General features: G+C 40.9%; 1 protein-coding gene across 1 annotated transcript; it reads right to left on the reverse strand.

The window, feature by feature from the left end:
* Positions 1-124: 124 nt before the first annotated feature.
* On the reverse strand, positions 125-24,198 carry rnf19a (ring finger protein 19A, RBR E3 ubiquitin protein ligase). The gene is made up of 10 exons (XM_034200917.1): positions 24,052-24,198; positions 14,990-15,842; positions 6,917-7,125; positions 6,347-6,491; positions 5,876-6,038; positions 5,472-5,586; positions 5,021-5,179; positions 3,759-3,972; positions 3,377-3,520; positions 125-3,031 (listed from the first exon to the last, which is right to left on the reverse strand). The coding sequence occupies exons 2-10, from the start codon at positions 15,658-15,660 to the stop codon at positions 2,233-2,235; spliced, it is 2,619 nt and encodes an 872-aa protein (XP_034056808.1). The 5' UTR covers positions 15,661-15,842; positions 24,052-24,198; the 3' UTR covers positions 125-2,232.
* Between the last annotated feature and the right edge of the window lie 1,237 nt (positions 24,199-25,435).

The following is a 25,435-nucleotide window of genomic DNA, read 5'->3' on the forward strand; positions in this document are numbered from 1 at the left end:
TGAATGTGTAGCCATAAGGGAAAAAACAAACAAGGAGTTGTTGATCTCTCGAATCTTATCACAGCTGAGCTGCTCCGTCAAACTCGAAAGTCAGCATGAAGAATTAAAATACAAAGACAACAAGCTTGATTGAGATTTTTATTCTGTAAGGATATGCATTAACATGCACATTATAAAGCAATTAGTTAGGGAATATATACTTTATCAAATAGCAGTTTTCTTTTGACCAAGTCAGAAATAGACCTGGCACTTGGCTTCAAATAATAATGTAAAACTCACAGAAACTTAATTTTTTTTAAACACGGGGGCATTAACAGGGCTGGAATACACCAACACTGTTTGAGTTGACATCACTTCTCTATGAGCGACTCTTTCCTCCCACACAGCTCCTGCTGAGCTCGGCAGGTTGACATCAGAGCAAAGTAATCTGTAGTGAGGATGACAATTCACAACAACATCTGATACTCAAAATGCTCATTGCTTTGGATAAACAGGCTTTTATTTCCAGCAGGAGCTGATTATAAACACAGGTGAACTGACTTTGGCTACTTTACGGTAACATTTTTAAAAATATTATTTCTAAAACACTTATTTTGGACGTTAGTTTTAAATGACTGGTCCAAAACCCGGTTAATGGCCCGAGTCTTTGGTCAGCTAAGCATGCTAGTGTGACAGCTAGCGTTAGCACTCAGGGTAGGGGCAGTACTTCGTATCAAGTTACATTTCGAGCATTTTATGAGGAAAATACGATAAATTCTCTCAGGATTTTTATGTTTATCATTTGAAGACATATGAGGAAATAAAAAGAAAGTAAAAACACTGTACAAAGGATTTTTTTTTCTCCAAAAGGCACTGTGGGTCCAACAAATATAAAATTTGCATTTTTCATTTGCAATGATTTAAGAAAGACAACTTAACACATTGTAGTTCAAATACACTCAAGGCTCTGAATCAAAAATTATATTTTGATGTTGATTTTACCGAGGGAGAATCAAAAATGTAATCCTATTATCATACATTCACTACAGAACATGAAATCACTGACAGATGTGTGCTCAAATACTCAGTACATCAGAGCTGTTATATAGTTACACTGTTGATTAGTTATTCAAAAGCTTAATTTCCTTATTGCAAAAACATTGTTTGGTTGACTTTCCAGTTTTAATGACGGATCACTAAAACAAGTTAAAGTATTTAAAAAAAGGCTACATTGTTATATTTTTGAAATTGGGCTTTCCTTAATTCTCTTAGTTCCCTTTCTTTAATATAGCTCTCATAAATCCATGATATACTAAATACTGCAGTGAAGACTTGCACATGTGCAAACCACTAATAAACATTTAACAGTGCAGACAGAGGTTTGTGAAGAACAGTCTGAAATCCACATTATTTAAAAATGGCTACTTTAAACTCATCAACACAATTCCCATCCGGTCATACTCAAGGTTTGGACCCAAAACAGGGTTTCAACATTAAAACAGACTTTCCCAAAATGGAAAATAAAAAAATAGGCAAAGACAACAGCACAGAAAAAAAAATACAGGAGTCACATTTGAAAAAAAAGCAAATCGTCTTATAGATGATTATGGAAAAATAAAATGTGCTACTGAATGGACTGGTCCCTCTTAGGTTCAACAATCCTTTAGCTGTTTTTTTTAGACTGCTTTAAGAAGTCACAGAATGAAGTGGCGGCACAGCGGTGGACCACAGTGACCATCACATATCCATCCCTGATTCATGCAAAACACATTTGTGCCGATGACACACGGGAGGATGGGTTCGGGCTTTAAAATAGCAGCTCAATTTACTAATCAAAGAATATCAGACATTTCCAGGATCTGTTTTTTTTGTAAAAGAATAAGATCTGCATGGAGCTTGGATTCAGAACATCCTTCAGGATTCAGACTGATGAAAACATTAACAACCTACTTTACAACCTGTCCACATACATTCAGCTCCCCACTAAACACCTTCACGGTCACTAAAACCTCTGTCTTCAGTGACAACAGAAACCACTGATCCGTTTGACCTGCTCCCGTTTCCACAAATCTCTCTCCAACGTAGACCTCGACCCTCTCAGTATAGACTGACATTCACATAATATTCCTGGCTGCCTCTTCAGAAAGTAAAAATAGAATTAACCTTAAACATATTGGCTTACATTTAAGCCAAAGGCTTCCCAGAATGCATGGTGGGGAAGTGGTAACACCGCTTACACCTGAAGAACATCCTTTAGATCTCCGTTTGTATACTTGGGCTTACAGGCTGCACGGCAGTGTTCTTGACGCTCTCTTTTATTTTCTTGTCCTTCTCCGGCTCTGAGTCTGCGCAGGCGCCTCCCCCCTCCTCACTGATGTACAGAAACATCCCGCTGCTCCCCTCTTTCGGCGAGGCAGGGGGGGATGAGGACAGCAGGCGGTGGGTGAAGGCTGTGCTGATTCTGTGAGGGAGATAATGCTCCAGGCGGTCGTTCTCCACCTCGGGCATGGGTAAGATGGTGACGTCACCGAAGGTGGTGGCGTGGTGATGAGAGCGGGGGTCCGTAGGGGCGGAGCAGGGGGCATGAGCCGGTCTCGAGGTTTCAGGGTCGGAGCAGCTGAGCTCTGATGAGAAGTGGCTGCAGTGCGAGTCGGCCACGGAGGGCAGGCTGCCGCTCAGAGATGGAGAATCAAACTCTGAGGAGTTGGTGCTGCGCTGCTCCAGGAGCTGGGCGTCCATGTCCGCCCGCGTCTCGTTTATCTTCATGTCTCCTCTGCTGCTGCTGCTGCTGCTGGCTCGTTTCCAAAGCTTTACTCGGCTCTTCTTGCCTCCTGATGTGGAAGCTTCCTTTGACCAGGGGGACGAGGGGCAGCAGTGGTTCTCGTGCTGCGCGCAGCAGCTGGTGGAGGGGCAGGAGCAGGGACCACCCGCAGCACCTTTGAGGCCGGGGGTGCTGCTGCAGCTGGCTTCATCCAGGCTGCTGCTGACGCTGCAGTGCCTCAGCTTCTGCTGTTTGGACTCTATGTCTGCCTGAGCATCCAGACTGTTGTCTCTGCAAAACAAGATAACAAGAAGAAATCCTTTTAAAACAGGTCAAGTTTATCTATATAGCACATTTCATGCACCAACACAGACTCAATGTGCTTCAAAATAGCAAAACATATAGAAGGTTTTATTAATTAGGTTAAAGAAGGAATACATAATAATATCTAGAACAACTACTTTTCGATCAAAGATATTTACTTGCCTATTTATTATGAATCAACTGTTTTTATGTGCTTTTAGTGTCCTTTTTTTGTCAAAGACAGACAAACAAGCACTTGACGACAAAGGTATTAGAGAAACTAGGACAGGTATACATGTTTAAAAGAGGGTAGAGATGCAGGGGTCTACTGACCTTTCCAGAGGCATATAGGCACTGAGGATGGATCCTGCCATGGCTTTTGTGCTGGCGTTGTCACTGATTGTCCCGAGACTGACGGTGGCCGACTCGCCGCTCAGACTGCAGCGCTCCTTCTGGACATCAGCCTGCACTTCCATCCTGGAAATGACAATTCAAACAAAATATGAAATCATTTCTCATGTCTCAGTGAGTCACAGAAAGTTTGCTTTAACCAGTATCAGAGAACAATACCACGAAATGTATTTACTAAGCCATACCAAAGAGTAAAATCGTGCACTATGAATTGTATAAAGTATGTGCTATTTGCCGGTCAAATGCTACGTTTTTCTCATTAAACATTTGTCTATGGAGCGATCATCCAGGTCCAGTTTATCACCTGTTGTAGCAGCTGCCAGAGAGGCTTCCTGTGATGCTGGTCCCAGCGAGGGCCGTGGTGCTGGCGTTGTCGCTCATGTTGTCTCGCTGCGTGGAGCTCATGCCGCAGCGCTCCATGTGGCTCCCGCTGACACTGAGACCCGTCAGGCCGCCGACACTCGCTCCATCTCCCAGGCTGGGATTGTTGAGCCGAGTCTCTGCCACTGAGGTTGTGTCTGAGGAGAAAAGGGGCGACAGGAAGTGTCATTTTGATCATTAAGAGAAGCTTCTGACTGACAAAGAAGGTACATTAGTTCGTCTAGCACAGAACTATTTGTCAAAAAAAAGTGAGGTTAAAAAGGACCAAATAAAGATTGGGCCGTAAAGAGGAATTTCGGCAAGCTACCCTAGATAACAGCAAACAAAATGATATTTGTGTCATGGAACAAAGTTTATTTTTCTGTAGTCACATCAATGACTTCACTGACTTTCATCAGTTTTAAATTCACGCTGGAACCACAGATTGATTAACTCTTATGTGTGAATAAGTGTCAACACGTCTCGCACTTTATTTCCCTGGGAAGGTCAAAGTCCCTGCTGTCATTTGGACTCATAATTATCATACGATATAAGCCTTGTCTCCCTAAACACCTCCCGGGAAAGTAAGTCTGACAGTGACAAACACACGATGACAGGAAAAACAACTGACACTGCACCAGTCATTTCACACCATTGCACAACTGAAACAGTTTTGGCAATTCATGCAATGAATGACTCGTATGTATTGTACACACAAAGCCACTGACCAACGTAGGGGGAATTCTGTAAGCCAAACAGATTGGCAAAAAAACTAATATGCCAGCACTCAGCTACCACAAATATTTGTGTTACGGTTGATAAAAAGCTGCTGGCATTTACTTAATATCTGTGCGAGAAGTAAAACAAGATGAATGTACCAATAATAATGACATGTACGCCAGTCATTTCACACCGCTGCACAACTCAAACTCCAACAAATATTGATGTAATGGTTGCTAAAAAGCTGTTAATATGTATTCAGGAGCCAGTGATAATTCCACATAAACCAGTCTAGAGTTAGTGTATGACAGGACGGAACATTTCCCTTATTTAAAAGTATATCAAACAGAATAACTTACAATAAATGGAGGGACTGACAAAAGAAGTGAATAAGACTGCAGAGGTGGTAGAAAGTACTTCCACCTCAAATGTTCTGCATAGTCCGTAAGAAATCAGTGGCAATGCTTTTGTTATAGAGATGCTCACCTGTGGCTGCAGCCCCGCCCCCTATGTTGTCATTTTCGTCATCGAACTCGATTCGCACCCCTTTGCCGTTCCCAGCAGACACTCCACAGCCTCCGCTCCGGCACAGGGAGATCGGGACAACTCCGTAGACGTACGCCAGCATGATGGGGACACCAATGCCTGCACAAAACCGTGTCAACACACACTTTAACAGCAGAAGATTTATCTGAGCTCAATGGTAAAGAGTTTAATCATATATATATATATCATAATTAGTTTAGAAAGTTGAAAGCAGAAAAAACGGCATTGTACACATTTTGGGGGTTATCTTTAAACCGGATGATGTTTTTTTACAGCTTTATACATGTGACCCACAAAGACAAAAAGGTTCCAATACTTTAAATGTTGTGGGGAAACGGATCGGGAAGGAAAGAGTCAAAAGGGAAAGGAGGGGAAACTTCTTATTTCTTACCGACAGTGACTGCTGCAACTACAGGAGACACGATCACAGACAGCGTCACCCCGCCAGCAATTACCAAGTTCCTCTTGTGTTTAGAGATGTCCTTGCCCTCATAGCGGTTATGGATCTGAAGAGGGAAATCGTTTTTAATTACCTTTGAATTAAATCACCTTCTTGGCAACTGTGACACAGAAATTCAAAAGGCTTAACACTTTTATTTAGAAGAATTAAATGGAGGGATTCTTAACAATGTTTTGATGAGTTGTGCAGCAAAAGGTTAGATTTCATACCACAGAAAATGTCTTAAACATCAACAGTCGAAACCACACCATATGTCCTGATTGCGAGGAGATTTGGTCTACAAATTATTTAGATTATATTTAGCTCCATATTATTCCTCGGCTGCTCGCTCTCACCTTTCTGCCCACGTAGACTGGGATGCCAATGATCATGGCGGGGATGGCGATGCCGGCGATGAGGGCGATGCCCACGGGGGCGCCGACCAACGTGCCGAGCTGCCAGAGGATCTTCTTCTTCCTGCTCCACGGCTTCTTCCCCCAGAAGGTGCAGCCTGACGGACTGAGAGGAGTGGAGGGAGACAGAAAATGGGTTGTCAAAAAATAAAGAGTGTATATCACACCCAACATAAAAGTGATGAAACTAGGAATGTAGAAGAAGTAAAAACAGCACCTGGAATGATGGTTTTCGATTCTGAAAGTTATTCATTTGTATACCGTAGATATGTTTTATCTGTTCTTTGACACATTTGAAGACTGTCAGTCCACAGAAGAGACATTCACGAGGCAGGAATCACTGAAGCAAACACAACTGCAGTACCTACTGAGCGTTATTTAACGGTTTTGTTTGCTGCTGGACATTTGTCTCACCTTAAATAGTGTAAATCAGAGATCTCCTTCATGCAGAGCCAGCAGAACTCGCAGCCGCAGACAGCGCAGGTCATGTGATTACAGCTCCCATCATTCATCTTGATGATGTAGGCGGCACAGCGAGGGCACGGCTTGATGTCATCCCCTAGTGAGCGTTGATTGATGTGAAAGAAAGAGAAGCGTTAGGCATACAGTGTTTTGGGGAATATTTATTGTGCATATTCTATACTGTGGCCTATTGCAATAGTATCTTTAAAAATGTATAATATATATATGACTCATCAATGAATCCTTTGTTCTATGTCAGCAAAAATGTCAATACCAGTTTCAAATTCAAAGGAGATGTCTTTAAATGTTAAACAGGGAAATCATCACCTTTAGAAGGTGGGCATTTTTGCATTGAAAAGTACCTTAATGATTCATGGATTATTGTAATAGTTGCCGATTATTTGAATGCCAATGAACAAATCTATAAGTCTACTAATTGTTGGAGCTATATTGAGGCTGATGGGTGTGCTGAAGGAACAGATGTGTGAGCATGACACGGTCAGAAGTGTATTTGTGAGTTACCTGCGGCTCCACTCTCCTGGCTGTAGCTGAGGGAGGAGGACCTGAACGTTCTTAACCGCAGGCTTTGGGCCCGTTGTTGCCGTGCGGAGTCACATGTCTGGTTGGGATGCCACAGCTGCTTGCAGTGGTAGCAGAACTCCGTCCCGCAGCCCTCACGCCCACAGGTGATCTTTGGGCAGCTGGCACAGCCGAACGCAATGACTGCATAACTGAGAGAGAGAACAGATGCACACAAAAGGGTGGTTTGTATTTGCTAGTGCAGGAGCTCTCGAGCCGCATGCGGCTCTTTGCCCTGTCTCATGCGGCTCCTCAGTTCATATCGAATTTTAATTGTGTTTTTTTTTTTTTGCGCATATGTATCCCAGTTCACAAAGGGTTATCAACACACAAGTTCCAGCCCAATCGTTACACAGAGTTTTCAACAAAGAAGTGCTTTAGCCAATCAAAATGCAGATCCTGCAGTACTGGAGGCGGGCTTTACTGCACTCGCGATGTGATAGTGAAGGGAGAGATCTGCTTCCGATTGGCAGAAATATAACTCAGATAAAACCGTAATAACTCAATATAATGTTGTCAAATCAAAACGGTAACAATTTGCAGTTGTATATGTGTATGTGAGAAGGCCTGCTCCCGGAAAGCTGGCTACTGGCACAGAAGGGCTCCCGAATTTGGTGATTCGCGGTAAAGAAATAAACAAGAGAGAAAGTGCATCTCTGTCAGCAGAGCTTCTGTCAGTCAGAGGGTTAGGTAAAAGTTGAGATGTCATGCGAGGAGAATTAACAAAAATACACTTTATTTATTTTTTAAATAACTGTCATGAATCTGTGTGTGAGATACAGACAGGAAGAAAAAAGTCGCAAAGATCGCAAATGTGCCCTTTCATGCATTTGAGCCCCTTCTACATCCTCTGCACATTTCAAGAAGCAACATGCATAGTAAGATAACTACTTTTTTCAAATGTTTTTAACTGAGAGTTTGTGTGAGACACACTATTAATGGTTGACTATAACTGGCCTCTGGTCTTAATACTGGTAGGAGAGGTTTAAGTCAATTTCTGTCAATATCATGGACTGACATTTATAGGAAATCTGGCTGAGTGGAGGTATGTGTTTCTGTATGTTTCTACCGTTTCTCACCCATTTCATCAACACTTCTCTAACTTCTGGTCACTTTCCAAACAGTCTCAAGGAGGCAAGAGTAAACCCTCTCCTAAAGAAACCCACTCTCAACCCGTCTGATGTTATAAACTACAGGCCTGTCTCTCTCCTCCCGTTCCTGTCTAAATCACTTGAACGCGCTGTCTTTAAACAACTCTCCTGTTATCTCAATCGGAACAACCTTCTGGATCCGCACCAGTCTGGTTTCAAGGCAGGTCACTCCACAGAAACTGCTCTCATTGCTGTCACGGAGGAACTGCACACTGCCAAAACTGCATCCTTCTCCTCTGTCATCATCCTGTTGGACCTGTCTGCTGCATTCGACACGGTGAATCATCAGATCCTCCTTCGCACTCTCCAAAAACTTGGAGTTTCAGGCTCTGCACTTTCCCTCCTCACCTCATACCTGAAAGACCGTAACTACAGGGTGACTTGGAGAGGGTCTGAGTCCGACCCTTGTCAATTAACTACGGGGGTCCCTCAGGGCTCTGTTCTTGGTCCCCTCCTCTTCTCCCTGTACACAAACTCGCTCGGATCAGTCATTAGCCCGCATGGTTTTTCTTACCACCCAATTAATTCTGTCCTTTCCCCGCTCAGAGACCCAGGTCGTTGCACGCATCTCTGCTTGTCTAGCTGACATCTCTCAGTGGATGTCTGCTCACCACCTCAAGCTCAACCTTGACAAGACTGAGCTGCTCTTCCTCCCGGGAAAAGATTGTCCCACTCTTGACCTAACAATCAACATCGGCACCTCAGTTGTTTCCCCGACTCAGACTGCAAGGAATCTGGGTGTGACCCTAGATAACAACCTGTCCTTCACTGCAAACATCGCTGCTACAACCCGTTGCTGCAGATACACGCTTTACAACATCAGGAAGATACGTCCCCAGCTGACTCAGAAAGCGACTCAGGTTCTGGTCCAGGCTCTCGTCATCTCACGCCTAGACTACTGCAACTCCCTCCTGGCTGGTCTACCTGCATGTGCCATCCGACCTCTGCAGCTCATCCAGAATGCAGCGGCTCGTCTGGTCTTCAACCTTCCTAAATTTTCCCACACCACTCCGCTCCTCCGCTCCCTTCACTGGCTTCCGGTAACTGCTAGAATCCACTTCAAGACACTGGTACTTGCTTACCATGCTGCAAATGGATCTGGCCCTTCCTACATCCAGGACATGGTTAAACCGTACACCCCAGCGCGTGCACTACGCTCTGCATCAGCCAAACGACTCGTTGCGCCCTCGCTGCGAGGGGGACCCAAGTTCCCATCGGCGAAAACACGTGGGTTTGCTGTCCTGGCTCCAAGATGGTGGAATGAGCTCCCCATTGACATCAGGACGGCAGATAGCTTGCACATCTTCCGGCGCAAACTGAAAACTCATCTCTTTCGACTCCACTTCGAGCGATAGAACTATTAACGAAGCACTTTTATACTAATAAAGGACTGGCTTACCTAAAGCCAGTTGAGTAGCACTTGAAATGTTTGGCTCTATGAAACCTGATGTACTTATATGATTCTGTTTTCTTCAAGGTTGTGTCTTCCTGGTCGAATGTACTTATTGTAAGTCGCTTTGGATAAAAGCGTCAGCTAAATGCAATGTAATGTAATGTAATGTATGTGTGTGTGTGTCAATTATTGTTCATTTTTAGATTGTCACATTGTCACATTTTGTATGTGTGAGAGATAGAGAGGGGCACATAGAGGAAGGGAGTGAGGGAGCACACAGAAAGGCTGAGAGCAAAAGAGAGAAGGAGAGAGAGAGAGAGAGGTCGGGGGACATACACCCAGCATGTGTTATGTATGATGTGGCTCTTTGCAGGAAAATTATTGGCTCTTTACCTCTGATTGGTTGGCCACCCCTGTGCTAGTGGATGTTAAGCAAAACACTATGGGTCATCAGGGCTAAAAGGAAAATAGTATAAGTGAAAAACTTGTGCTTAAATACAATGATGATGCTGCTTACTTTCCAACAGATGCCAGTGTCCTATCTATGGTCTTCTGTGTTTGATTTTATCTGATTTTACCAATTTGGTTTATGATTGTTGTATTTATATCTGTTTTACACATATGTATTATGTCCTGATGTTTTGCATTATTTCGTTTTTTGTAAGTATGCTCACTAAGACAGTCAAGGATGTTGAAATGATAATAAACTACTGAATCTTAAATCTAACCACTCAAAAGTGTTTGTTACATAAACACATCAATATAACCTGATTATTTTGATGAAACAAATCAGGACTGACACAATCAATTCTGCATGACTGCATGTCTCCATAGTACCCTCATCAGTCATAACAGTGGCAGCTTTATTGAGCATTACATGGCACAACTTGGACAAAGTCAAACATTTGTTTTGATTTAATAAACATGCAAATTATATACAAACTGGTCAGGCAGCCATGTATAGCCCAACACAATTAGTTGAGCAAATAATTGCTTTATTATCGGTGTAATAATAAAATGAATGGTAGCAACTGTTTCCTCTTGCTGACACAAAAGCCAACTATTTCCTCGTGGTATGGAAACAATGACACAGTAACAATGGTTTTGTAGAAAGGAAAAAGGAGAGCACCTGCTGTTTTAATAAAGTAAGTATGACAACCTCTGCTAAACCCTGAGATGGTTGCAGACATTCAGTCGCCCCTAGCAGGGTCATCATGGGGAAATGTGAAACATATGAAAAGGAAAAACAAAAACTCAGGCTGACAAACAAACTGGACTAAATTGGATATCACTGGGTACATGATTGAATAAGAATCTGTCCCTGAATGAAACCCTAAGGGGATCAACTCAAATTCTGTGAACAAACACCGTTCTTCAATATCTTTATTTATAAATGTAATTCTGTAAAGCAAAGCCTGCAGCAAGATGGAGCTGCTTATTGCGTTTGCAGAAAAACTATTAAAGCTAAGTCAGAATACATTTGGGCATCGGCTGAAGATTAATTGACAATGAAAAAAAAAAAATCATCAGTTGTTGCCCTACTTGGGAGATAAATAATAAGTGCTCATTTTGTTTCTCATGTGCTGAGATTTCACAACGTTAAGGTTTTTGAAGGATATAAACATGGGCAGAAAGAATGGAAAACAAACTTCAGGCAATATACCCTACAGTAGAGCAAAGAGATGCGGTTTAATAACAGCCTAAATTGTAATAATTAAAAACTCTACACTGGATTTCTCCTCACAAAAAAACCAAAGTAAATGTTGGAAAAAGCAGAGTAAGGGTGGACTTTACTACTATGATACGGAGAAGGAAACAGAAAACAAACGCTTGGTAACAGACGTCACGGCATCATTTTACAATGCTTGTAAAATGTTTCCCTACAAACTGACACACTTTGCAGTTTAGCATCGGGGGAAGTGTGTGTGGGCACCGTACACCTACAGAGGTTAGGGAGTCTAGAGAGTTTCCAGCCAGACTCCACTCACACCTCAGTGAGGCAAACTGACAGCAAATGTTAACACTAACCCTAACCCTAGTGGAAGGGAAAACATCCAAATGGACCTTTTGGTGTATAACCATTAAACTATGTATGACACCACTGTTAAGTCCAGACTGTACACTGCCAATAAATACATTATTAACCTCTCTATGTCTACGGTTTGTTCGGAGGATTCCTGCGTTTGAGAATTGCTGAGCGGACAAACGTAGCCCAATAACTTGTTATTATACAACAATTTAGAGCGGCAGCAATAACCGCCGGAGACTGTGACAGTGAGGCAGAGCTGAAGTGATTAGATGACGAGAGCAAGATGAGCTGAAAAAGACTCATGAAAGAGCCATTATTCAAACAGACAGGGTCGGCAGTGTTGATGAAACAAAGCCCAGAGAGGAGAGGGAGGGGGAGAGGGAGACAGAAGGAGGGACAGAGAGAAACTGTAACCAACAATAAAAGCCTGAAATGAGTTAGTAACTGCTCCCAACCACTATGAAGCAGGTTACATGATTTCTTTACACCTTAATTAAACAAATAGACGCGGATGAGCAGATTAGATGATGCTGCGTATGTGGTTGTCCCGGTGCAGTCAACAACAGGTAGAGCGGGGCGTACCACAGCGAGCACACAGAACATTATGTTAGCTTCAGGCCTGTGAGCAAACTGTTGAATCCCGAGCAGCTCTAAACATACAGAACTCTGACCTGAAACTCACCCGTCACCTCCGTGTGAACGAGGGAAACCAGAACAACACGTTCTCCCTCCCTCAGAGAATCAGCAGAGTTTCAGAAACATCTTTATTTGAGATGTGGCTGCATGAGTCGAATGAACTTCAAAATTCAATACATGTGCGTTTAGTAATTGGCCATTTATCCAGTTTTTACCCGTCTTATTTTCACTTCTGTTATGTTCATCTTTGTTTTACATTCTTATTCTGTGTGGTAGTCATTCTTCAGATGATTGAATAATTGACCCTGAGTTACTGTAAATGTTTTTTGCAGCTTTGTTTAGAAAATGATTCACAGTAATTAACCTCTTAAGCCCGAGGGTCCCCCCAGTGGACCCCTCCCACCGTTTTTTTACGAGACTGTGTCTCAGGGCTTCTTAACATTTATGAAACTATTAATGTTCCATACCCTTTTAACGGTAAGAAACTCAGCTAACTGACAATGTGAACCATTTTTAGCTAAAAGAAACACAAGAGTAATACCAAGCCTTTGAATTAGCATGGAGCGAAAAAATGCTAACTAATGCTAACGGACTTTTGCACAGCACTCACGGTAGAAATGCCCTTATTACTTATCGTAACTGCACAAACAAGATATCCGATTAAAGCTGAGACTCCACAGATTCCACACATGTAATGTCATCACTGTAGACCCCGAATTCCTGGAGCTATCAGCCAGAAAAGAGAAAGTAAACAACATCCGGTTTCAAAAATATTACAATAATTACGTCTTACCTTTTTTGATTTGTGATCAAAAGTTGTGTTCAACGGAATAAAAACGCCGCTCAAGGTTAATCCAATGTCTTTTTGTCACGTAGAAATGTTTACTGATAATCCATCATCATATTTATGGCAATATACTGGGTATAAAGTGTTGCCGTCCAGGCTTGTACTTTCAGATATGTTTCGTTTGCTTCTCTATTACGTCCGCAATGGTAATGTTTACGTGGATTTGGGAACTGCCCATCGATTCTATTGGATGTAATGGTTAAGAAAAAGGTGTAAATCACCCAAATCGACCAATGGGTTCCAGAGATATGGTCCTGCGTAAAGTATAAAGAATGCCAGCCAGCTTAAGTACATTACGCAGCAGACTTTACTTATTGTTTACTACGTAAGGAAGCAGGACCCAGAGCGCACGGAGCACAGAGCGGACAGCAGATAACGGAATTGCAGTTTTATTGCTTATAGATTATCAGAACATTTCAAAGGGGACACAGCCACATTGGATATTAACCTATGGATTAACTACATCATTGTTTTTATCGTTGTAATGCCATTGAAGACCAGTTTAGACCAGACAAAGAGAAAGGTGAGCCATGTTAGCCTAGCGCATGTTAGTACCTAGCGCCACTTGTTTTGATGTACGTTTTTGTTGATAACGTCGCGAGTTTGTATCTTTCAGTGTTGAGGTGGGCACCGTTAGATTCTGTGTCTTTACGATCATAAACAATGTGTTGGATGTGCAGCTAGGATAAGTAATAAGGGAGCTAGAAGTGATTTTCGGTGCAGTAATAGGTTAGCATTTTTCGCTCGGGGCTAATTCAGAGGCTCACTGTTAGCATTGTGTGTTTTTTTTGGAAAAAATAAATGAAAAAGATCAGTTAAATTAGTTTTTTCCCGTTATATGGATATAAAATATTCATAGTTTATTAAATATTAAGTTTCCTTAGACGTTGTTTCCTGCAAATGACGCGATTTCGGATCCGTGGGGCCTAAGAGGATAACAGAGTATGTTTTTATATTTATTTTTTTCACAACAGTTGTATTTGGATGGAATGAATACCTATAGTGATAATTCAAAGTAATAAAATGATTTTTACAGTGAAAAAGTTCAAATGGAACACCCAGAGGTGAGTCCGCCTGGACTTTATTTTTTCAAATTTCACTTGTTTTGCATCAATCTTGATACAGGGTACTTATTATATGTTATAGTTTGGATTCCTAAAGCTTTTAGTCTACTAACCCATCATTCAAGGGTGGTTTTCACTATAACTAATGATTTTTTTTTAGGCGGACATTATAATTTACATGTTTTTACTATGTTCCATCTGAATTTACTTTAAAATAAAAACATCTATATTGATTCTGACACTTCTACATCCAACTCACAGATGTAACCTTGCTTTGAGAGAAAAGATTATTAATTTACCCCTTTTAGAAGTGAAGATATAGTCTTTGTTGTGTTAGTGGCATTTTCGAGCCTGAAACCTGAAAAACAGGCTCAGGGCTTAAAAAAATTCCAGGTATGGTGTGTTAACAATAGGCCTCTTCATCACCTGCTCCTCACGTTGTTTAGATCTGACTCATCGGGCTGACAAACAGATCTATTAGAGCTCGAGTTATTTTTATCTCAGGCAACTGGAGAACTTCAAAAGGCCAGATTTCAGCCTTGGCGTTTCCTTATTGCTTCTCAGTGTTATTTTGGGATGTCTCAAACATCAAGCACATCTCAGGTAACTGGAATAGAGATTTTTTATTTATTTTTTAAGTTGTTTCCTTGTTTTGTTGCCATGAATGTGAGGTGGAGTACACTTAATATGAAGAATAGTTCTGATTCGTTCCTAAACTTTAGTTACACCTGGCTGCCACATTGTTTTAATTGTATCTTAAAGACAATGTTATGTTATCCTCTTTAACTAAGACTATCAATATTTAGATTTAAATACATCTCTGTTAGGTCACCATCTATCCCCCAATGACACAGCGGTAATTGATCCTAGGATTTTCCCTCAGCTCTGGTTCTTACCCACAGTCGGGGGCCGGGCACCAGCGGCAGTCCGGCTCAGCCACCAGAAACCTCCTCAGCATGAACTCCTCGTACTTCTCCATGAGGGCGCGGTCCCCCAGGATCAGCTGGATGTCGTGGGGATTGAAGCGCTCCGTGCACTCGGGGCAGCAGATGTTGACACGTGACTCAGATATTTCGATGCGCAGATACTGTCGCAGGCAGTCTGCGCAGGAGCGGTGGTGACAGGTCATGATGTCGGGGAATTGCTCTCGTGCGTGGCGCAGGAGGCACAGAGGGCACTCCAGCGTGTCTGACGAAGAACCTGACACTGAAGAAGTGGACACTGCGGCCAGCGCCGAGAGGGAGGACGTCTTTTCATGGACAGTCTCAGCTGGGACGCTCTCTGCGACGACAACAGCCTCCGCAGCAGCTGCCGTCTGCAGATGCCTCGACTTGCGCTTGGGGTCGCGGTCGGGTCGTCTGCGGCGACTGAAGAGTGCGTGGAGGGACAGGCGGCGCTTTTTGGGGGTCTTTCTGACTGAAGGGAGGCTGACAGAGGAGGCCACAGAGTGAAGGTCTCGCTCTGAGCCCGTGCTGCCATGATGCTGCTGGTGCATGATGCTCATCACTACAGAAGGGATGCTGATCGTACGACCAGAGAGCAGCACATCAGGAGAGATGAAGGACATGGAGAGGGTGGAGGATGGAAAGAGGGACAGGATGGTTTAGGGGAGGGGGGCTTGGCCGCTGTTGGCTAGGAAATCATGGCTGGATTGGTAGGAGGTGTGGAAGTCTGTGGTGTGGTCCGTCCCTGGTTGACAGCACAGTGAAGGGATACAGATGTTCAGATGTTCAGATGTAGGACACCAACCTGACAGAGAGGGAAAAAGGAAGAGAAAATCAGGTACAGAGCCAAATCTGAATCCATTCACTTTTAATGAATGCGGCAAAACAGAAACATTCGGAAGATTCAAAATGCTTAACAACTAAACAACAATCAAAATACAACAAAACCTGAGACAGCACATCTATCAGAGAGTTGTTGTGTGTTAAGGAGAGGCCATCCCTTTGATAATGAAGTGTTTTCCTTCAGGCACTTTTTTAGGCGCATCATCTCGAATGTGAGACTGCTTACATAAAACCTCTGCAAGCTTTCCCAGGAGAGTGTGTATTAGTCATGTGTAGACAAAACAAGACAAATCCTTTGTTTTTTCCATCATAGATCTCAGACGTGGCCACAGCTGTGTTAGTTTGCCTCTTGAGTAGCCACACCTCGCTTCAAGTGTTTCCACATGCTCTTATTTTACACGATACGAACAACTAAAGCACAACATGTTTACCGCAGTATATAAGTGCACTGGCAGTGGATGTGAAGAATTGCAGTTTGAAGCCGTACATTTAAAGCAGAAATGAATCAACACAGTTAATGGGTGTGGTCCTATTCAGGCTTCGCTAATGTTGAGAGGAATCCTCTTATGCTAGTGAATGTACACGTTTGAATATCTCTACCTTTAGCTCGTACCTTAGGAGACAAAGTAATGGAGGGAGGAAAATAAAAACGAGTGCCAATCTCACTATTTATATTGTTTAAAAAAATTCAACATTGTCTCCGAATTCTTTGCTGCATTGCTATTTTATCCCAATATATTCCAGATGTAAAAAGATAGTTTTATTAACAGTTGAATTCCAGCATCTACCTATCAGAGTCTCAGTTGGGAAATAAGCTATTTCAATGCTACACCATCGCACTCAGAGGATAAAGTCTGTTTATTCTTCAAGTGGACCTTTTTTTGCAACCCAGGTCAAAATCTACTTTATAATCAAGCATCATGGCCTAATCTCGTTATTTGACTTTGTCATGTGTTCCCAGCTAGAAGTCGAGTAACAGTTTGTTTTATTTATGTCCTCACCTTTGTCCATATCATCTCCCATTTGGAAAACAACAGAGCAAAGCAAATGAATGACTTCAGCAAGAGGTTCTGTAGCTGAGGGCCATGAGATGTTTATTTATATATTTATTTGACAGGGACAGTGCACATTAATTGACATTTCTGTAAATGCGCCAGAGTTAGCAAACAGGCTATTTTTCGTCTGTAGTCCCTGATTTTATTGAAAAACAATGTCTTTGAGTTGATAGTTTGACCATGAGACACACACAATATACCATGTTCCAACATTGATATTGTATCTATCATTGTTTCACTTCTTGTAAGCCACAGGAAACTTCCCTTTAATAGTTTACACTCTGTAATAAAGAGTGCTACATTAAAACAATATCCTTTCCTCGCTGGTTAAATAGAGGGTACTTGCTGTGTGAAATATCCTTTCTCAGAAGGTTATGGAATCATTTGAACAAAGAAACACCATACATCACCAATTATCTAAAAGGCAGACAACTTAAACCCACATGATCTTGAGATGCAGAAAGGGCTAGATGTTACTATGCAGCCATATTTAGCTGACTTCAACATACAAGTACATTTTATGCAGAGTAACCTAAATGTTTGTGAACCAAAGATAACTACAATTTAAAAAAAGTCAAACCATAATTGCATGACATTAAACCATTAGCAGTGCAGCCAGGTTGTAAAGACTAATGTGTTTTAATTGCTCGTTCTGAAAGTTTAAGACTTGCTTTTTAAAACCCAAAGTCTGCATATGACATCTGAAATGTAAGCACCACTAAACACCAGTGGGTGAGGCGACATGTGAGGTGACGAGAGATGACAAATCAGGCAGTTTGATGGTGTGACTTCCTTGAGGTGTGTCATGACTCTAAATGGATCTCCCTTGATAAATAATGACACAACAGTGACGCTCAAAGATTGAGTATAGAGATTTAAACGGCAGCCTGTAATGTGTGAAATGGGAGCTTAACATTATCCGGCAACATTTGTAACATTTCAGATTGAAATCCTCTATATAGTCAAGTAGGAAGTTGCTTTTTAGGAGGTTCCAGAGCCATTTGGGTATCTAAATAGCTTCCACTGAGGCCAAAGTGATGGCACAGCACTATTAAACCCACATCGTAACAAAGCTTGATGATGTATTGGGTCAAATAGCCAAGTCATGTGAGCTAGAGGACATTTTTAACAAGGCAGAGGAGGAATTTTTAAGCAACCCACAAGTGAATGTGAAATTACACCCCCAAGGTGTAATCAAACTGGAAAAGCCTTCCGAGTGAGTTGGACTTTCCGTGTGACTGCGGTCAGTGTGTGTGTTTGTGCACACACAAGCATGTATTCAAGTTGTGTTTCCCAAAGGCAATCACATGCAACCGCGGCTCACACACTGAGACGGTGTCCCAGTTCCTGAGACAACCCCGGGGCAAGAATCCCACAGAGGCAGAAACAAACCAGATTCAACCTTCCTTCAACTCTTACAAATCAGCTGATGCTACAGCATGATTACCATTGTAGTATCATTTAAAATGTGCGGTTTTCTGCTGCAGAGACAGGTCAGTGCAAGGTTGCTGAACGTCTTTAGAAGTCACACTATCATGTATGTGTCACAACTGACGGGGAAAACAATAGTAACAAAATGTGTCACTTGGGGTCGCAGTGGTGGTGGTTTTAACAAGTACGGCCCACTAGACCACAAAGCAATGACATGTTGGCTTTTCCATTGCAATAAACTAAATAAATCCAGGTTCTCATTGCCTGCAATTTAGCAAAGAGACAATTAGGTGCATAACCGAATTGCAATGGAACGTTTTATGTTACATATCTGTGACTGCAAAATGTCCCGTTGAACCCTGTTTCATAAATACATCTCAACACAATTAATAAGCTATAAACAGAAACATACTTTCCTGAATATTCACGCTAAAATGTTCGACTGAGCTGCTAGCATTACCCGTGCAGACAGAGGGGTTATAGCGATATTAAAACAAGGCAACAGTAAACAGTGTCCCCATTGCAGATGAAACTGCTTTTCTTTCTCCATTGAGTAACAAAATATATATCCTATTATGTGAAAATCTAGCTCTTTTTCAAAAATATCGGCACCCATCAGTGAGATGTGCCACAGTTAGGGTTGCAAAATTCCGGGAATTTTCAAAGATGGAAACTTTCCATGGGAATAAACGGGAATTTATGGGAATTAACGGGAATTTAAGGGAATTAACTGGGAATTTAAGGGAATTAACTGGGAATTTTCTAAATTGAAGGTTGGCTCTTCGTAGGGAACTTAAATATAGTTGGGGAAAGTAGATTTTAGCATAATCTTGACTGAAACAAACAGATGCCATTCAAGTACACTTGAATATCCATGCCATTCCTCAATCACATCTACATAGCACACTGATTACTGCATGGCTATCGAGACCACACCCCCTACAGGCACTGTGCATTCCTCCATCACATGCACAGATGATTTCTAGAAGTAATATTTAACTCAACATTCATGTTTTTGCTCTTCAATGAAACAAATTATTGTTCAATAAAAAAATGTAAACAAAAACAATATGGAATATTTCCAAAATTCCCCAGCTTAACTTCCCATGGAAATGTACCGCCCCTTTGCAAAGGGTCTTACAACAACAAATACAATGGCAAACAAACAAAAGTAATGATTACCGGCTCATATAGTGATATCAAAAGATAAACGGTGTACAATATTTAGTTTTAAACACATCCTGGATGTAACTTCAATGTGAAATGTACTTTAAATTTCCGCCAAAGCTAACAGTAACTGTTCATGATGTTACGTCAGGCCGAAACTCAAGGACTTGCGTAATCTGGTTTCACTTTGTAGCATGATAGAGGAAACAATAACTTGGTTAAAATGAGTTTGTCTCTTTTTATCAAATACATACTGTTACTGGATTTTTGGGGCCAATATAACTAATTGAGTTATTCAAATAAGAAAACAATATACAAGCCAAAACAAAATATTTTATATTCACATGACAAACACACTTATTTTGACATTACTTTTCAGTGTGCTGGATCGACCTCTAATCTTTCAATCGCGGTCACACCCTCATAGTTAACCTTTATAAAAACAAATGTCAGCATAGTCCAGTAGTTTAAACAACCATCATTCGGCTGTTATTTTCTGTGCGTGGTTTGGACTTTGGGTCTTTTTCTAATCCATTTGTCCTATTTTTCACAAAGCTGTGGTTGAGCTACCTCCAGTTTATCACATTCCTGATTATAATGAAACTATGGAGGTGCCCATCATCAGTGTAATTGAGTTGGTTTGTCTTTCAGGTGAGAGTGCATTGAAAGGGAACCCATGCTGCATTTCTTTATGGTGCAGTCCAAATGTAGGGTTGGAAGATGATGGTTTCCCGGGGTTTTGTGAAAATGGTAGTCTATGCCTACCATCAAAGAAATCCCACATACAGTAATGAGCTTCCACTCCTGGAAATGTGAGTCTCAAAGGGCTCTCCTGCATAAAATTCATCACGTACGCTAATTTCCGTTGACATTCCAGCTGGACGGCAGACTTCCTGATCATGACAATGCGTTCAGTTATTATGGTTTGAGACAGAGGAACAGACTGCATGACAAACGCTATACAAAAGCTACCTATTTTTCCACATGAAATGACATTGGGAGGAAATATTTCAGTTTTGTTCCTCAACCGTCACTGCTGTGTGAAGCACGAGACACCATCGCTCTGCTGAAGCAAACTAATACTTGAAAATAAGTTATTGTTAGACTGCCGAGCCAAGCATTCATCAGGTGTAGGCCAACTTTCTGTCAGCTGGACATCTCAATAACCCTGTAGCTTAATGAAGCTCTGTTTAGCCTATTATCTGCCAGCCAGAGTATTCAAATAATAATAATGTCTGTAGTTCAACAAAGAGAGAGACCAGGAGGCAGTCGAGTGAATTCCTCTGAGGCTTCTTTCACGCTATTTACAAAACAGTGAGATTAACAGCCATCAGGGCACGGTACTTTTCCACTTTATCTGGTTCCCTGTGAGGAGGCAGTCAAACTAACCATGCAGCTGGAGAAGCCATGCCTAGGTAGCTCATTTATATGCGGTAAAAACATGTCTGATCAGGTCAAAAAACAGTTAAAACATGAAGTTTAATTATTTTTCCATTCAGCACCATGGAGACAGCAATTAAAAAATGGCTTCTGTTTGCCCCTGTGGCCGATGGGAGATCCCCTTTTCCATCTGCATTTAGAAGGTATGTTGATACTGATATGGACCTTATATAAGTCTAAAGGCTGCTGGCCATTCATTTCGATTACAGCTTGATTTCGAGGCAAAGAGGTCGTTGCACTACTGTATGCACTTCCTACTTCTAGGACCGCAGTACGAAAGCACAAATATACACTGTTACATCTTAATGTCATTTCCCAATCTTGTTCAGAAAAGGGTTTTGTTCCTCCCTGCGTAATGCACAGGCACATACACACAAGTGAAAGAAGAAAAGCCATAATCAAGAAAGAAGTTAAAATGTTGTTATCTGTCGCTGGTGCACAAATGTTTGCCAGGTCGTTTATCAAGTGAAAGTCAGGACGAGTTAACATGCGTGAACACATTATTGCACAACAAAAACTAATGTTTGCTTTCGATTGACAGCCCATCTTGTGTTTGTCACAGGCAGCTGTCTGGCCGTCAGTCAATGTTACACTCAAACCAAGTTAGAAGGGGGATGTTCACAAATACAGTTTCAAATGAAATTATTTTAATAAGGAGTTTTACATATCAGATCTATTCCATTGTTAGTAGGGAATGTAATTTGTAAATGTGTAGTGTGATCATTATGTTGTCCCTAGCACAGGTAGGTCAAATAACCAAAAACTAGTTCAGACTAGAAAATGCTTCCTGGGTAAATCTAAAATATGTGTAAACTAGGGGTGGGGGTGATAACGTACAACAAGAGCAGCATTCTTCATAACAGGTTTTCATTTAAATAAACCTGTTATGAAGAAAGCTATTTGTCGCATAGGGAACAGGTACAAATATTTGACCATCACGCTGAAGTCCTTTTGCTAAACCGTGGAGATCCCCAAGGGAATATGATCAGCCCCTCGTTGTTCCTAAATGAATGACATGAAAGAGGTGTGTAAACGTGACATGTTCCTGTACGCAGATGACTGGTGTTTACTGACAAAAACTTGGCTACGCTTCAGGAAAGACTGAAAGAATGGTTGACTAAAATCAGTTTATGGCTCTCTAAAATTAAACTCGGTTTACAACTATAGGAAAACAGGAGGGGGATGACTTTCCTGGTAAAAGATCAGTCAATTACTCGGTCTGTACACTCAATGTACAAAGGGCAGGTAGTTTAACGAATTGTCAAACAAAACAAAAGGCCTATTTGTTAGGTGTGTAAAACTAAGTACAATATATTGTTTGTAATGTCTGTCATTAACGTTCAAAACACGTCACTAGGATTGATGCTGAGAGACGCCACTGAAGGTTAACGGAAACTGGCCATGAGATGAGTTGTTACATCGTTCAACACGGGTCCAGAAATGTGAATAAACTTAAGAGCACAATAACAGTTTCATTCAAGTCTGACACCATCATTGAATTTTAACAGTAAAGAGCTGCTAGGAGAAAGCAAAGCCTTCTTACTCACTCACTGTATTCATTTTTGATCAGATATCAAACAAGGAAGTACTGCGCCTGTAATTGATATGTTATCTTGTCAGTAAAACATTGTGGACTGTGCTATGAAAGTGATGACAGAAAAAAATGACTCAGACATTTCCATTCATTGAACGGTGTCTGTACTAGGAAATTACAGTCAGACATGAACTAAAATGAAACTTTAAAAGAAGACTAATCAAAATGATTACATACCTAAAATGGGGGACCAATGAACTGAATTGTTAGTATGCATTGAACATATAAGGAATCAAACAAATTACAACGTCTGACCTATGGGTCTGATCTCTGTTAGAACAAAACGTAATGTGGATCTTTTGACGCTATGGTTGATTATTTTTATCCAGCAACACCAATACAAGTTTTTGGATTTGCGTACGGTTATCTCTCTTATATAACATATTAAGCCTTACAAGCCTGATTTTTACATTGTGAAGCAGGACATTAATGTAGCTAGAGTCACCAGCCTCTGGCTTATAAGTTATGAGCTCAATATACATTTAAAGTATACTTTAATGATGTTGTCTGGAGCACTTACAATGATTTATGGAGAGCAAGTTCTGCCATTTGTATTCAAATCGATTTGTAAACCTCCCCATCTCTTGTCTGAGCTCTGTGAAGTGCCTACATAACCTTAAGCATCCATCTGTTTGCATTTCACATATTTATTTATTTATTACTACAATAAGCAGTATTTTATTCTTGTAGAGTATTTAATTTGACATTCTGTTTTGAGCTCATCTGCTTCTATTTAACATGTATATAGTCTACTTCTCCTGCATGACTTGCACATAGGTCACGTGTACTATTCTCTTTCTTTTTGTATTATATTTGTAAGTCTTATATATATTTATGTTGAATTTGTTAAGGAGACCGGGGCTTAAGATGTTCATTGCTATAACCACACTGTAGCTACTGTGCAAATTACAATAAAACCTTTGAATCTTATAAACAAATTAGGATGAAGAACATAACGTTATTTCGCATTAAAGAAAAAAAAAAACCCACGTAGATTTAATACAAATCCCAATTTCTACCAGTAGTGGCAACGTTAATAAACTCACAAAAAGGAAAACTGCTGCAAATGTTTCACCCGACGCTTGGCACAGGAAGAACCAAATGGTGTTTACATTTCCACCTGGATAACCAGCGTTAGCATGCTAGCTAACTCAAATCGGTTTCGGTTAGCAGGAAAGCTAGTGCCTAACTTTAGTCGCCCAAAGAGTTTCAGCCCAGCTGATCTATGATGTTTGCTAACCCACCGCACAGTTAAATCGACACTATGGTTTATCTTAAGTAAGAATCTTAGCAGTCATAAAACAGCATCTGGTGCCAGCAGAGGGTTTAACCCAATGTTGAGTTTAAGATAATTTACAAGCTAACAAAGCTAAAAACTGCTAGCTGCTCGTCAGCCTCGAACAGGAGGAAGTTGAGTTCTGTGTGATATTATTAACCAACCGTTAGCTAGTTCTGGCAGTAAAGATCATCTCACACACACTTACCGTTATGTTTTCATCTGGTCTCCCTTTTCTTCACAACAGAAGTGTACACCGTTGTCTCAATCTCTGAATAAACCGAACATTTGTTACAGAAAACTTCGTAGGGCAGCCAATTCCCCGAGTGAGCCTGACTGATGATGTCAAGCTAGGGGAGCAAGTATCAGCAAACAAACGTCACACTTCCTGTTAGAATGTGTCCGCTTTTCACAATAAAAGCCTTTCTTGTATAAATGTTTTTTTATTAAAGAATTTCCATTTGATTTTACTATAAACTTCAACTACAGTTCAGAATCAAATATTGTTGCTTTTACTTCACTATATGTATTGAATGACTTTAGGATCTGAGTACTTTTTCCACCACTCAACAGTAGTGGAAGAAGAGCTCACATTGTTTTGATTTGAACTCAAACTACAACAAAGCTCCATTTTTAGTATTAACAATAATACAAACTAACATTGAAAAAACAACAGACATATAACTCGCCTTCCAAGTGTTAGATTACTTTACAATGCTTTTCTTTATTCTGAAAAGGTATAATATGTCTCTAAAATATGTGTGCCCCTTTTAAAATGTATATATTATTCGTTTGTATACAGGTCTGCCTTGAATAAGAAACCCTTAGGTCAATAAGAATAACTGTTTAAATAAAGGATGAAAGATGCATTAAGCATCCACTTGTCCTGTTAAGTCATTTAACAAAAGATTACTCATTATTTCATTCTTTATTTTGAATAATAATATATTCAACTATACAACTAGTAACTGTAACTCTGAACTATATCAGTGGTTCCCGCTGAAATGTATTAATTATCAAAGTAGAATTAACTTAAATGATTATTAAAGAACAAATAACTCAGAATTGTTGCCAACATGTAGCACTGTAATGAGTGTAGTCTACAATAGTTACTCTACCCTGGAAATAAACGTTGTGTTTTTAAATTCCAAAAGATGATATTATTTCTCGCTCTTATTTCTAATCCACATTGTTCCAACGGAACATATTTTCCTGATAGCAACTGTTGACTTGACACGTTGTCATAACACCCGTTGAATGTGTTTCGAACTCCAATCCACTAGGGGTCAGTAGCAGAAAGGCCAGTTGCCCCCAGCATTAGACGAAGAAACCGGAAGTGACTGAAATGTGTGAAAACACATTTTATTTTTTAATTCTTTCCCTATGAAATGTTCAAATGTTAACCGAACAAGTTTTGATAAAAACCGTGCGATAAAGTTTAAATACTTATTTAAATTCTCAGACTGTTGATTGAGGCCAATAAAAGCAACGTAATTTAAGGTTCGTTTGATGGAAGACCCGCATTGCATGATGGGGTGTTGCCCAATTGATCTCAGGCAAAACTCAAATAATAATGTCCAGCCTTCATACAC

This window comes from Gymnodraco acuticeps, unplaced genomic scaffold (assembly GCF_902827175.1).
Source record: "Gymnodraco acuticeps unplaced genomic scaffold, fGymAcu1.1, whole genome shotgun sequence".
Classification (NCBI taxonomy): domain Eukaryota; kingdom Metazoa; phylum Chordata; class Actinopteri; order Perciformes; family Bathydraconidae; genus Gymnodraco; species Gymnodraco acuticeps.

Bases quoted from the DNA above. Each gene is read 5' to 3' on its own strand.
- rnf19a (XM_034200917.1), bottom strand. From the start codon at position 15,660: ATGTCCTTCATCTCTCCTGATGTGCTGCTCTCTGGTCGTACGATCAGC. The intron at 7,126-14,989 runs GTAAGAACCAGA...TCTCTCTCTCAG, and splicing joins TGCCCGGCCCCCGACTGTGG to TTATGCAGTCATTGCGTTCG. The intron at 6,039-6,346 runs GTGAGACAAATG...CACTCCTCTCAG, and splicing joins TCTGATTTACACTATTTAAG to TCCGTCAGGCTGCACCTTCT.